This window comes from Artibeus jamaicensis, unplaced genomic scaffold (assembly GCF_021234435.1).
Source record: "Artibeus jamaicensis isolate MK-2021 breed Jamaican fruit bat unplaced genomic scaffold, CSHL_Jam_final contig_585, whole genome shotgun sequence".
NCBI classification, from domain to species: Eukaryota; Metazoa; Chordata; class Mammalia; order Chiroptera; family Phyllostomidae; genus Artibeus; species Artibeus jamaicensis.
Window position 1 is genome coordinate 20,353,759 of NW_026521894.1, and position 13,196 is coordinate 20,366,954.

Sequence of the window (13,196 nt, forward strand, 5' to 3'; positions counted from 1 at the left end):
AACATAGAAATAAACACAAGGAGGCTGCCAAAATGAGGAAACAAAAAACATGGTTCAGATGAAAGAATGGAAAAAAAAACTTCAGGAAAAAAAAACTAAACAAAATGGAGACAAGCAATCTACTAGATGCAGAGTTCAAAACATTGGTTATAAGGATGCTCAAGGAACTTAGTGAGAACCTCAATAGCATAAAAAATACAGTCAGAAATGAATGATACACTATTTGAAATAAAGAACAATCTACAGGGAATCAACAATAGAGTGGATGAAGCCAAGAATTAAATCAGTGGTGTGGAATATAAGGAAGTAAAAAGCAACCAATTAGAACAGCAAGAAAAAAAGAATTAAAAAGATGAGAATAGTGTAAGGTGCTTCTGGGGCAATTTCAAGCAAAACAACATTCACATTATGGGGGTGCTGGGAGGAGGAGAGAGAGAGATAAAAAAAGTTGGAAACTTGTTTGAAAAAATAATGAAAGAAAACTTCTCTAACTTGGTGAAGAAATAGGCATACAAGTCCAGGAAGTACACAGAGTCCTAAACAAGATGAACCCAAAGAGGCCCACACTAAGACACATTACAATTTAAATGCCAAAGCTTAAATACAAAGAGAGAATCTTAAAAGAAGCAACAGAAACACTTAATTACCTACCAGGGAGTTCCCATAAGATGGTTAGCTGATTTCTCAAAAGAAACTTTGCAGGTTAGAATGGATTTGCAAGAAATATTCAAAGTGATGAAAAGGAAGGACCTGTCATCAAGATCACCCTACCCAACAAAGCTATCATTTAGAATTGAAGGACAGGTAAAGATCTTCCCAAACAAGAAAAACCTAAAGGAGTTTACCACCACCAAACCAGTATTCGATGAAATGTTAAAGAGTCTTCTTTAAGAAGATAAAAAATATGAACAATAAAATGGCAATAAATACATATCTATCGACAATTGACTCTAAGAGACAAAATAAAGAAGCAGAACAGAAACAGAACCATAGATGCAGAGAACATTTTGATTGTTGCCAGATGGGAAAGGGGTTGGGGGAATGGGTAAAAAACATGAAGGGATTAAGAACAAACTGGTAGTTACAGAATAGTCTTGGGGATGTAAAATACAGCATAGGGAATAGAGTAGCCCAAGAACATACACGCATTACCCATATACATGGACAATGATATGGGGATTGCCATAATAAAGGACCACAACTCATTAGCTTAAAACAACATAAATTTATTCTATCATAGTTCTGGAGGCTAGGGATCCAAAATCAAGATGAAGGGCAGGTCAAGTTCTCTCTGAAGGCTCTAGGGAAGATACTTCCTTCTTTCTAGTTTCTTCTGGTTTCCGGCAGGCTTGGTATACAGAAGCGTTACTCTAATCTCACCTCTGTTTTCACATGGCCTTCTCCACTGTGTGTTTATGTCTCTTCTCTTCTTATAAAGATACATAATCCAGTATAAACTCATATGAACTTATTATATCTGCAAAACTTTAGTTCCAAATATGGTATATTCATAGATACCTGATGTTTAGACTTAAATGTGTCTTTTTGAAGGTGAACAAAATTCAACTCACATGTGTCAACAATATTTCTTCCTAGGAGCAGAAAACAGCACTACATTTTTTACAGAAGCAAGGGGTAACTGTCTAAGCTGTACATAATCTTTTTAACCAAAATTCATTGTTAAATTGCATGTAGCAGTATACTTATGTTTAAAAAGACTTAGGAACATATAAGCATTTAAAAATCAGTTAAGCAAGCAATGAAGTAGTAAATATTGGGGTGACAGAGGGACTTAATCTCCTTCTTATGAGATGGAATATAAAAGAACTAAATCAGACTCTGCAAAACAGTGGAATACACCAAATATATTTTTCACCTGGGACAGGTTCAATGAATACAGTCATAGCAAACAACATTATTTACTGTTGATAAAAATATAAGTAGGATATATGTCATGGATATACAAATTAGACTTTCCTTTCATATTCAGAAAATGGATACAAACACATTTGACTGTGCTTCAACTTTATCTGCAATTAAGCCATCGAATACTTCTGTCAACCCTGGTGACTCTATGACCATTAAGATCAAATGCATAATATCTGGGTCCACTGAAGAAAAGGAAGAAGTCTACAAAAAAAGACAATGTTCTGAATTAGCGTATAGTAGTAAGAGCTCTGATGTTTACAATTAAAACGACTCCACTTATCCCACAATAACATGCAAATACAAAAGTGCTATTAAAAATTTTAAACAAATTAATTAGGTTTTCTTCTACTTACTATTTTGCTGGAAAACTGCATCAACTCTATTTTCTATTCCTTGAAAGGTACTTGCTATGCTTTTGGGATAACCTGGTTCCATGGATTGTCTTTGGTTATCATATCTGATGAAAAGAGAAATGCCCTGTGCTTTAAGACCAATACGGCATATAATTATAATGGTTTTATTTTAATTGCATATACTTTACAAAGTGTTTTCACACATACTTTCTCATTCAGTCTTCACAATATCCCATTTACTGGAACTAAGAATGATTAGCTTTCTTTTTTTATTTATATCTATTTATAAAACACATGGGTATTATTATTACTAATATAAGCTTTTGATTACTGGTACAGTGTTATTTTGAAAAAAGAAGAGCTGTATTTTCTAAGGTTTTTAGTTAACTGATATACAGTGTTTTTTCCCTCCCCCCACCCCCCCTCTCTCTGAATAAATGTAAATATTAAGCCTAATTTGGGCACCAAATTTTGTAGGCTTTCTATGTAACATTTGCTTGAGAATGTTAGACTAACTCATAAATGAGAATTAGCCTAACTCTTTATTTGCATCATACCCTAGTACTTTATTAAGGTTTTCTCTGTTTCATGATATAAAGTCATCAATACCATTGTGTAGGCACTTCAATTTATAAAAATAAAAATTTCAAAAGCCATATCATTCATCTTATGAAAAAGAATGACTATCAAAGACCACCTAGATTTTTTAAACTTTCAGGTGCCTGATTGTTAGTGGTTTGTAGACAGGGTAGATAAACATAGCTTTCAATCTCTGGCTGAAACAATAGTTCGCCTTACCTCCAGAACTGGTCGTTTACAAAGAAGTATGTTTTTGTCCTGTAGGAAACAGCTGCATCGATCGCTCGAACATTGCTTGGGAAGCCGTAGTTTGATATATCCTTGGGGTAACCTTGCTGGATGTCATAGCCACTCAGAGCCCAGTATTGGTTGCCTACAAATGATTCCAGTTATATGTTTGATAAAGTTCTTACTTTCTCATAAATAATGTGTGCCACTTGTTATTCATTGCATAAATTTATCATAGAAATGAAAATGGGGCAAATAGCCTTTAAAAGATAAAGGTTATGATAAAGTGAAGTTCACTGGGCTATGATAGCCCCAGTGGTTTCCCAGCTCCTATTAAAAATAATCCAACTTCTCAGTCTGACATTTATGGCTGACAACTGGATGTCCTATCTTATGGGACTTCTATGAACAGATTACACTACAGCCTCGGGGAATCTTAGAAAAATTAAATCTGGGATGACAGTGGAGAAACACTGACAGTGTTAGCATTTTGTAGATGAGAAAACTGAGGCCGGAAGAGGATATGACCTTGCCTCAAGTTTACACAGCAGTTAGCGGCAGAGATGGGGTCCAACCCAGATCTCTAGACAAAAGCCCGGCCAGCATGACGCTCTGTCACTGGCTCACCTCCTCTGAACCTGGAAGGCACCACAGAAAGTCCTTTTCCCCTCTCTTCAGGCAGAGCTAAAATTAAATGAAATCTTAGGCCGTTACCTTTAAATAGGAAAACTAGGTCCCTGTCAGAATCCTCATAAGCAGCCTGTATACCACTGGGCAGGGATGGCCAGAACAGAGAAATAAAATTGAGGTCGACTCTTTGTAGCTGAGGATGCCTTCTCCAGAAGTATCTGATGGAACACAAGGGAGAAAACCACAGACCTATAGTCTAAGTAGACAGCCTCTGTGAGTCTTGGGCTTGAATTAGCCTTTATGAAATTGCTGGGAGGATATGAAAGTATAATAAAAACAAAGTTTCTAGCACAGTAATCAACATTTAGCCAGGATTTTATTGTGGTATTGTCCACCTGGTGAGTGCTTTACAGTTTTCAGAGAGGTCATAGGAGTGACCTTGTTTGATTACCCTTTGCTCTGTCCCCTCCTCACACATTGGCAAATCTTATTTTAGTGTCTTTCATTATTGTTCCTACAAAATGATGAGAATGCTTAAAATTTTCCAGCAAAAGTAATACTCAGCCTGTGATCACACAACCACAAAATATTCAATGGAAAACAAAGAATTCAATCACTTAAATTAGTTGCTCTGTAGCTGAAGTGATAGTTTCCATTTACTTGATTGAATTTGGGTGAACTGAATAATGCTTTGGTGTTAGGTAAACTTAGCTATGCAGTTCCAAAGCAGCTGCAGCGCATAGACTCATATTTATATCATCACAAACATCTGCATGTTCATAAATGTTTTAGATTTCTTTTCCTGGTTGGTTTGAGTTACCCAGAAAACACCAGAAATTCCAATGAGATGCATATGTGTAGAATTCAAAGGAAAAGCTGAGTAATGGGTCATATGTGACTTAACTAAAGCCCAGTGGTAAGTTGTGCCAGTAAAACAAGGCAAAGGAAAGAATAGTTCAATCATATACTTGTCTTTGAAGAAAAGTATTTCCCCTCGCAACGTAGTGATAGCATCAAACGTCAGACGGGGGTCACAGCCTGTGGGCGTGCTCGATCCTGTTGGTTGGACAGGGCTGTTTGAAGGTCCTGAAAAACACAAGGCTTTCTATAAGCCTAAGTCCAGTGTGACTATTTATTGTATTTCACCGCTTCTCAGGATGATGTGGGGTTTTCACATGAAGAGAACTGTGACCAGGCCACCACACAAGGCATCACAATACTATACATTCGGCGCTCTTAAAATTGTTTTAAAAATAAGAGTAATGGTGATATTAAGAGACAGTTTGGGTTAAATTGTCAAGTAAAGAAATTTGAATTCTTTGCCCCCTCCGAATCCTAATAGTATCCTTCTCTCATTTTTTGCTTCCCCTTCCTGCATTTTTGGGTCACTTTGTATCCAATTTCGACTTCCCCTCCAAAATCCACCTTCAGGAAAGGAATGGCTGTCAGACTTTTACCCCACAGCACTAGTTTAAATCAAATATCAGCAACATTTTTTCTGTAACTATTTGCATTTCAATGTGTTTTATCACTGTAGAATGAAGGGCTATTCAATAGAAATAGTTAAGAGAATTTAAAACACATTGGCGAGTAAAGGAAGGAGATTATTTGGGGGAGTTGGGGAATACAGGCCCTTAAAGTGGGTCTAGTCATTCCTAAAAGTTCTACTGTGATGAAAAAATTCTCTGGTACTCTGGCCTCTGTAATGCTGTCCCACCAGAGAGAGCAGAATTCTTCCCCTAGTTCCATTCCACTCCACTCTATTCCATTCCTCTTCCTTCAACATATTTTTAGAGCCACAGAGCTCTTCTCTAATTTCCTTTTTTGCATTTCTTATATATTATATATATACATATATATTTATATATTTTCACATTTTTTAATTGTTCAAGTACAGTTTTCTGCCTTTTCACCCCACCCCAGCCCACCCCCCAGCCCTTCCCGCCTCCACCCCCTCCTGTTATAGTCCATATGTCCTCTACAATTGCTCCTGCAAACCCTTCACCCTTTTCCCCTGAAATTACCTCCCCTCTACCCTTTGGTCACTTGTTTTTAGTGACAACCATTAGGCGGCAGGAGAGCAAGAAGGAGGAGAGATGCAGTGGTTTTACCCAGACAGTAGTACTTCTATCAGTGCAGCCAAAGGCTTCCATATCCCTCCCTGAGTTTCAGTTCTGACTTTAAAAAATATTTCTCTATATCCATTCATATTCCTCTCCTTCCCCCACAAACGACAATCTTAATGTGTTCAATACATATCTTTCTGTTAGCATGTCAAAATGCCTTTGTCTATGTGCATTTTTAAATTTATGTAGATTCATATTTTGTGTAATTTAAGTTATACTTCATATTATATATAATTTTGTTTCTTTTCCATGAAGCCAAGGTTTTAAAGACCCATCTGTGTTGTTGCTGTACGTACATCTAATTCAGTGCCTCGCTCTACTGCGTGTGCTCTGTGGCGTGGACCCAGCACATTCTACCTGAGCAGCCTCCTCCCGATGGATGCCCAGGTGCCCTCCAACTTCTCCCAGCACAAACAGGGACTGTAATGAACATCCTTGACATGCCCAGGTCTCACTGTGTACTGCAATGTGCTTCAGATGACCTTACCATAGATGGCCTGAATGCCATTGATGTCATCTTGAGGGAGTGAGTAGGTGCTGGGTTCGCTGTAAGCGTAGTTGGGATACATCAGGGCACCAGGGTCGGAGGAGTGAGAGAGCCCCAAGGAATGGCCAAGTTCATGGGCAGCAACAAGAAACAAGTTGTAATCTGAAATGCAAGCATGTGAGGTGAATGTCTTTAAGGGTATCCAAGGGCGGTAGAGATGGGATCTCGAGGTGTGCAGCCAAACTGCCTGGAGAAATAGCCTCTCCCACGCCTGTCATTTTCTTTTTCCCTTCAGGGACACAAAGAAATGAAGATTAGACAGACTCAAGATAGGAGTTAGAGGCTTAGATAAGGTGACTATAAACTTGGCATCAAATTTTAGAATTAACAAAAAACTGCCTTTATTTTGATTCCCCTATTTAATGAACAAGAACCTGAGGCTTAGAGGGATGATGGCAGAGCCATCATAGGTCTTGTGACCCTCAGAAACCCTCTCGCCCCCTCTCCAGTCCCTTAGGTCCTCCACCCTATTGGTAGGGTCTCAGTGAGCAGGTAGATAAGAAGCCTGCCAAGCAGCAGAGTAGTCTCACATCCAGAGCTGACTCACTGACCGCCCGAAGCCTAGTCAGCTCTTCCCTGATTCTGAGCTCTCCATGCAGCTTCAGGAATTCTCCACCAGAAAGAGACAAACCCTGCCTCTAATTGCTTCCTTCCCTCATCTTTTAACTTCACAATCCTAATGCCTTTTACAATTGGAAATTTAAAAACTTCCAAAGCTCACACTGTCAAAAAAAAATCAAATAAAACCCAAACTCCTTTGCGAAGTCCAAGATCTCTCCACTTGACTCCAGCAGACATTTGAAGGCTTGACTTCTGAGGTGAACCCTTCACTCCAGCCAGTCTATGAACCATCTCACAAATACACAGTACATTTTCTTACATGCCTACATTTGAACTCACAGTTGTAGAGTACTTTCTATATGCTAGGAAGTATAGTATTATTTGGTCCTCACAACTTGTTTATGAAGTACTGCTAAAACTATTCTTACAGTAAGGAACTGAAGCCCACAGAGCTTGAAAGTCTTGTTGTTAGTCTTGCAACTAATTAGTGGTAGAGTTGGGGTCAAACCCAGGTGTGATGACAAGATGACAAGACTTGTGCCCTTGCCACAGTGTTCAACTTCCTATTGGTAAGTAGCCTTATAAAATTCTACCCATGTTCCAAGACTTGCTTTCTTAATTATTATATTCTTTCTTTCTTTTTTGCATTCACGAATGCATTACAAAAAAACACCTTTGAGTGACTGGGACTCTGGGGGACTTATCAGGATGTACTTATCAGTACTGATTTATCAATACTATCTGCAAGGGGAAATGTATGCAAAAATGATGAATGCATAGAATAACTAGAATGGTTAGGGAAGGAGAAAGAAAGGCTATAAATATTATCAGGAGAAACCCTCATTCTGGCTAAAAGACAGGAAGAGGCTGGGTTGGGGGATGCATTTATAGAATGGGAAGAGAGAGATTTTGAAAGGTAGGGTTTAGGGTGTGAGGAATGGCATTTTAGGAAGAAGAAGCAACACGAGCAAACAGAGGGATGTTGAAAATCACGTGGTGTGATCTAGGAATGGTTGAATGCAGAATGTGGCTACTATATGTGAACTTTGAAGAGAAGCCACGAGAGATGAGGCTGGAAAATTGCCAAGAGCCTTCAATGTCAAGTGAAAGTGTTTGGACATTATTTGGTCAATATAATGTAAACACTGGAAGTTCTAAGCTGGAGACGAAGGGAATTCCCAGATGGGCTTTTCAAAGACAAACCTTGCTGCAGTGTTGAAAAAATCACCAGAAGCAGAGATTGGAGGTGAGTAGTTCAGGTTGGGAGTCTGGATCATTTAATTCAGGTGAGAGGTGATAGCCATCGGAACTAGCAGGTTGGGCAATAGGAATACATAGCAGTTGAGAGTGTGACGTACCTTTGGGTACACATGGCTCCTAGGATACAGACTCAGGTAGAAGAACACTCACAGCATATATGGTGAGAAAATGATGGGAGAAACGAGGCCCAAGCAAAGATAAAAGATTCTAAAAAGTGTTCTGTGACATAGTATTGTCCCATGGCCTTGTGAAGTACCATGTGGACTGGATGTACCTGTCCTCATCTCCTCAATTCTTTCCCTCAGGTGGTTCAAATCTTCTTAGTCTCAGTCTTCTTCTGAAAAGGGAGGCTTGCTATGTGGGAATGTACCATTGAAAAAGAGCTCCAGGAAGACAAAAATAGCTCGGTGAAGAAGACAGCTGCTCTTTTCTAGGAGAGAATTTTCTAAATGAACCCAATTATTTCTGAATTTCCAAAAATAGGATCTTTTAAAAACATCATTAAATTTCAGAATGAGAAGAGAAAGCTATACCCTAAAGCAGTGTTCGGCAAACATTTTCTGTAAAGGTCTGGGTGGTGAATATTTGAGGCTCTGGGAGCCATTCATCTTTGTTGCAAATCCTCAGCCTGCCATTGTAGTGTGAATGCACAGATGACAGATAAACAAGTAAGTGTGGCTGAGTTCTGTTAAAACTTTATTTATGCAAACAGGGCCAGGCAGAATTTAGCTATGATGTGTAGCTTTCTGATTTTTGCCCTAGGAAACAAGATCAGTGATAAGCTTCAGGATTTTTTTTAAACCTAAATTTGTGGGGGCGACTTCACCTGCAAGTCTCCCCGTCCACCACAGATGAAAGTAACACTACCAAGAGGCAGATAAAATTGACATAATATCTTGAGGGAGCAAAAAAATTTCAATGGCCAGTTCCTGTGGATTTGAATTGTTACAATAACGTGTGTGTGTGTGTGTGTGTTGGTAGGGGTAAATTCTAATGTGGGCAACTGTTTACTCAGAAACCATATGACCGTTATAACCTTGGTTAACTTACTTTCATAGGTTTTGGTCCAGGTTTCTTCTGCATCAAAATGAACATCTCCTCCAATACCTTGGCCTGGCTGAAAGGCATGAGCAAGGATTCCATCAGGTCCATCAAATGGAGAATTGTCACCATGCACTGAAGTAAAACAATTTGTATTAGGTCTTTTCCAAGTCTCATGTCAGCAGGAGAAAGCAAAATTGAGCATGAGTGCTTCGAGCTCACCTCTTTGGACGAAAGCAATATCGATGTCTGCTTTTCCCCGTGAGATAGCAAAGGTCAGGGGCGATGCATCACTCCAGATTTTAAGGGCTTTCTTAATAGCTGCTTCCACATCAGCCTGGGACAGGTGTGGGGTATAGTTAATAATCCTTCAAAATGAGAAGACGTGTGAGGGCTCATTATTGTTTCGAACAGCACTCTAACAGTAAGTAGATCAGGCTTCTCCATTTTGGAGTGAGTCGTATACAGGAAGAGCTCCCACTGGACTGGGTATAAGTGGGGAGTGTAGGACTCAGGGCTGAGGACAGATGTGGGTTCTGAACAATTTATTACACGTCTCTAAATTTAGTTTTCTTATTTATAAAATGAGGATAATAAAATAGTACCCCTCTCATAAGGTTGTTGTAGGGGATTAAATACATGTAAAACATTTTACTACTTGACATATTATTGTATAATAGCATTTAACAAATATTGGGTGTTATTATTTATTGTCATTATCATAAGATGCATGGAAGATAGGACTAGTTTCTTTCCAGCAACAACTAAGTCTTTTTGGGGTCCTACAGTGAATCCTTAGAGAGACAGTTTAATACCGGCATAGTCCTCTCTCAATGATCAGAGAATGAAGTTCGAAATGGCAGTTTTTGGACTCAAGGGAGTCCTACCTCTTCACTCTCATACTCTTCCATTAGTATCTAAACTCTACAAGGGCAGGAGGGTTTATTTACTTGACTCTGGTGTATCCCAATGTCTAGAACAGTGCCTGTCACTTTACCAGTGCTCAGTCAGCACTGGCTGAATGAATACGTTCTGAAACCCTGGAGTATCACCTGTAGGTCAGGTTATTGTGTGTCCACTTGGGGTTTCCCGGAGTTAACATGAAATCGCCGCCATCCGGCACTCCACATCGAGGCTTTTGCATCATCTCCAGGGTTTCCTCATTTGGCTTCCCGGTCACATTCAGTCCGAAGAATTGCTGCATTTCTTTCAGCTTTTCAACAATCACACTGTTGCTGTGCATCCTTGCAGACTGAGATCTGATCTTTGGTAATTGGTAGAACTTTTCTAGGTAATTCTAGACAAAGACAAACCTGTGAGGGAACTCGCTCTGAAATTACCTTCAATTCTCTGTGTATTGCACATCCCTTTTAAGTTATTGCAGACTTGGAACAGTCTAATAACCTGACAGTGACAGGAACAAAGAACACGAATTTTTGGGTGGGCTTTGAGACAACAGTGCCTGCTAGAAAGAATAGCCCCTCAGTCAGGGCTCCAATTAATGTCTATACAAAAAAATAAAAAAGAAAAAGAAAAGGTGCCCGGGATGGTGTGGCTCAGGGGGTCAGAGCATCGTCCTGGAAACTGAAAGGTTGCACGTTCTATTCCCAATCAGGGCACGTGCCCAGGTTGTGGGTTTGATCCCCGGTTGCGGTGCATATGGGAGTAAACCAATGGATGTTTCCCTCCCATCGATGTTTCTCTCTCTCCCCCTCCTTCCTCTCTCTCTAAAAGCAGTGAAAACAATGTGCTTGGATGAAGATTAAAAAAATAGGCATTTTGTAAAGGATGAGGTCCAAGTCCTCGGGCAAAATGCTGCACTACAGTCAGGAAGCTGCCTTATTTTTATTTAAAAAAATAGCACTGGCATTTATTGACTTCTCGAGGTATTAGTTGCATCAATGAGGTTTCTCTCTTTTAATCCTCTTTCCATGACCGCAGCGAGGGTCTGCACCTCCTTGGGAAGCGATGGGGGTGCAGAGGAGGAAGGAACTTGCCAAGATGACAACTCAGGCCCCCACGTCATCATGTTGCTTCTCAAGTGAGAATTGACAATTTGAAAAAATCCAAATAAGTTCTGGGGCAACAGCAGCCTCACTGACATGAGCATGTTATCCGCCACAGTAACTTTTTTAAAGGGGCTGGCACTCATTCGGAAGTAAAGGTTCTGAGGGGTGTTGAGCCAGGCCTAAGATTTATTTCTTTCCCCTCAAGCAGCCTGTGACTACCTGGCTCTTTGCAAGTGACAGGGGACAGGGTGTTCTGTGCTCTCACGGGCTATGAAGTCAGATTGGCTTGGGTTTGAAGCTTCACATCTGCCACAAATTAACTGTGAGTTCTGGGACATGTCACTTAACTGACACAAGAGTCACTTTGGTCTCTAAAGTAGGAATAATAATATCCCTTTTACAGGGTTGTCGTGAGGATGAAATGAGATAATATTTGTGAAATATGTACCAGAATGCCTTGTCCAGAGTAAGTACTGAATAAACTAGCTATTACCCCAGGGGTTACTTTTACCATTGTAAGAGATATTTTTTTAAATATGAGAGAAAAAAGAAAACAAGAACAATACTTTTCTAAAACTGTAATGCTGAGGACACTGCGCATCACAAATGCGTGACAGCCTTCCTTGTGTGTCTTAGAAATTTGGCCTGACATTCGTATTGTGAAAGAACAGAAGAAAGCATTGGTTCTGCTTTTACAGTGCTTCCAAGAGTTTATAAATAGCCCTATAACCTGGTGTAAAGAAATCTGATTAAACTATAAACTGACTTTATTTCCTTGTAGTTTCCCATCCTTATGCTCTCTGGTATACCTGGGATTTTTGCTGCAAGACAAGTCACATGGAAATCACCAGACAACTGGGTTGCAGATGGACCAGAAGGGAAATTCTTAGGTATGTAAGAAAAGAAAAACATTCAATTCTGTAATTAAAACCATGCTTCCCCAGCTGGCGGCAGCTCAGCAGTAGTGTTTTCCAGGATTTGAAGGGCCCGGCTTGCTTTCATGCCTGGCTTTTAAAGGATCCAGATCAGAACCCTCCAAATCACTCAAATGAGATATTTAAGCTCAAAACAAGTCATCCACATAATTTCTTTCAGACTGTTTTAACTAAAAAGCAAAATCAACCCATACTATCTCCTAATTACCAGCAAATAAACCACCCCATCTGATTGTTAATTTACCTGAACAATTTTTATAGTTTTCTCTTCATTGTGTTGAGAAGGCAGTGGAAGGGCCTTGGAAAGCTGCACGGGGAGTAGGAGCAGCAGTAGCAGCATCCGCAGACCGGACATGGCCTTTCTCCAGGCTCCACCCCTCTGGTTAGCGTCTTTCCCCTGCTGGGCGCCCAGACGTTCACAGCATCATGCGTCCTTCGCTGCTCTTTTGGTCCCTTATAAAGCTGTGTCTCAAACAATTGCCACAGCAGGAATGTGAAGAAATGCAGGTTAATTACACTCGGACAATTTTGCAATGTTAGGATGTGATTTAGTATCCACCCCCCACATAGAGGAGTCTTTCAACAGAAGAACAGTGCAATTTGCTACTCTTTGCTTTTGGGGTTTTTAGTTATATATTTACTTTTGCAGAATTGTCTGATCAAGGGAAAGGAGTAGGAGACTAATCCTGAGGTTATGAACAGCAGTTGTCTATGGTCTACATTTTCTGGGAATATACGATGCTGAAGCTGTATTAACTTACACAGGGGAGACTGTTAGGTTAGCGGTAGGTATCTCGGGACTACAGAGCCCAGTGCAAACTGGAGCATCTCTGCTCTTACCCGCCCTCGCTGTGTGTGAAGAGAGTGTGCTTGGGAGTGTTGTCACAAGGCAGGATTTGTGTGGGCGTCTTGGAGCAGCTTCTAGAGGATATGGTTATGGCATCAATGCATTAGAAAACCCCCGATCTGCAAGCTGGATATTTCACAAGAAAAACAAA

The 13,196-nt window shown here is 40.0% G+C and overlaps 1 protein-coding gene and 1 long non-coding RNA gene across 2 annotated transcripts in view; one reads left to right on the forward strand and one right to left on the reverse strand.

The window, feature by feature from the left end:
- Positions 1–2,026: 2,026 nt before the first annotated feature.
- On the reverse strand, positions 2,027–12,632 carry MMP8 (matrix metallopeptidase 8). The gene is made up of 10 exons (XM_037151889.2): positions 12,443–12,632; positions 10,307–10,551; positions 9,477–9,622; positions 9,264–9,389; positions 6,333–6,494; positions 4,688–4,805; positions 3,804–3,937; positions 3,081–3,234; positions 2,283–2,386; positions 2,027–2,130 (listed from the first exon to the last, which is right to left on the reverse strand). Exons 1-10 carry the CDS (start codon positions 12,551–12,553, stop codon positions 2,027–2,029), a joined length of 1,404 nt encoding a protein of 467 aa, XP_037007784.2. The 5' UTR covers positions 12,554–12,632.
- LOC119054059 (uncharacterized) overlaps positions 4,750–13,196 on the forward strand; it is a 28,024-nt gene continuing 19,577 nt past the window's right edge. The window contains exons 1-4 of the long non-coding RNA XR_005083441.2: positions 4,750–8,199; positions 9,272–9,529; positions 11,667–11,729; positions 12,045–12,153. This is a non-coding gene — a long non-coding RNA (uncharacterized LOC119054059). The remainder of the gene's footprint in view (positions 8,200–9,271; positions 9,530–11,666; positions 11,730–12,044; positions 12,154–13,196) is intronic.

Coding starts and splice junctions, on each gene's coding strand:
- MMP8 (XM_037151889.2), bottom strand. CDS start 12,553: ATGTCCGGTCTGCGGATGCTGCTACTGCTGCTCCTACTCCCCGTGCAG. Junction 10,552..12,442: donor AAACTATAAAAATTGTTCAG/GTAAATTAACAA, acceptor GTCTTTGTCTAG/AATTACCTAGAAAAGTTCTA. Junction 3,938..4,687: donor ATACTTTTCTTCAAAGACAA/GTATATGATTGA, acceptor GTGTTCCATCAG/ATACTTCTGGAGAAGGCATC.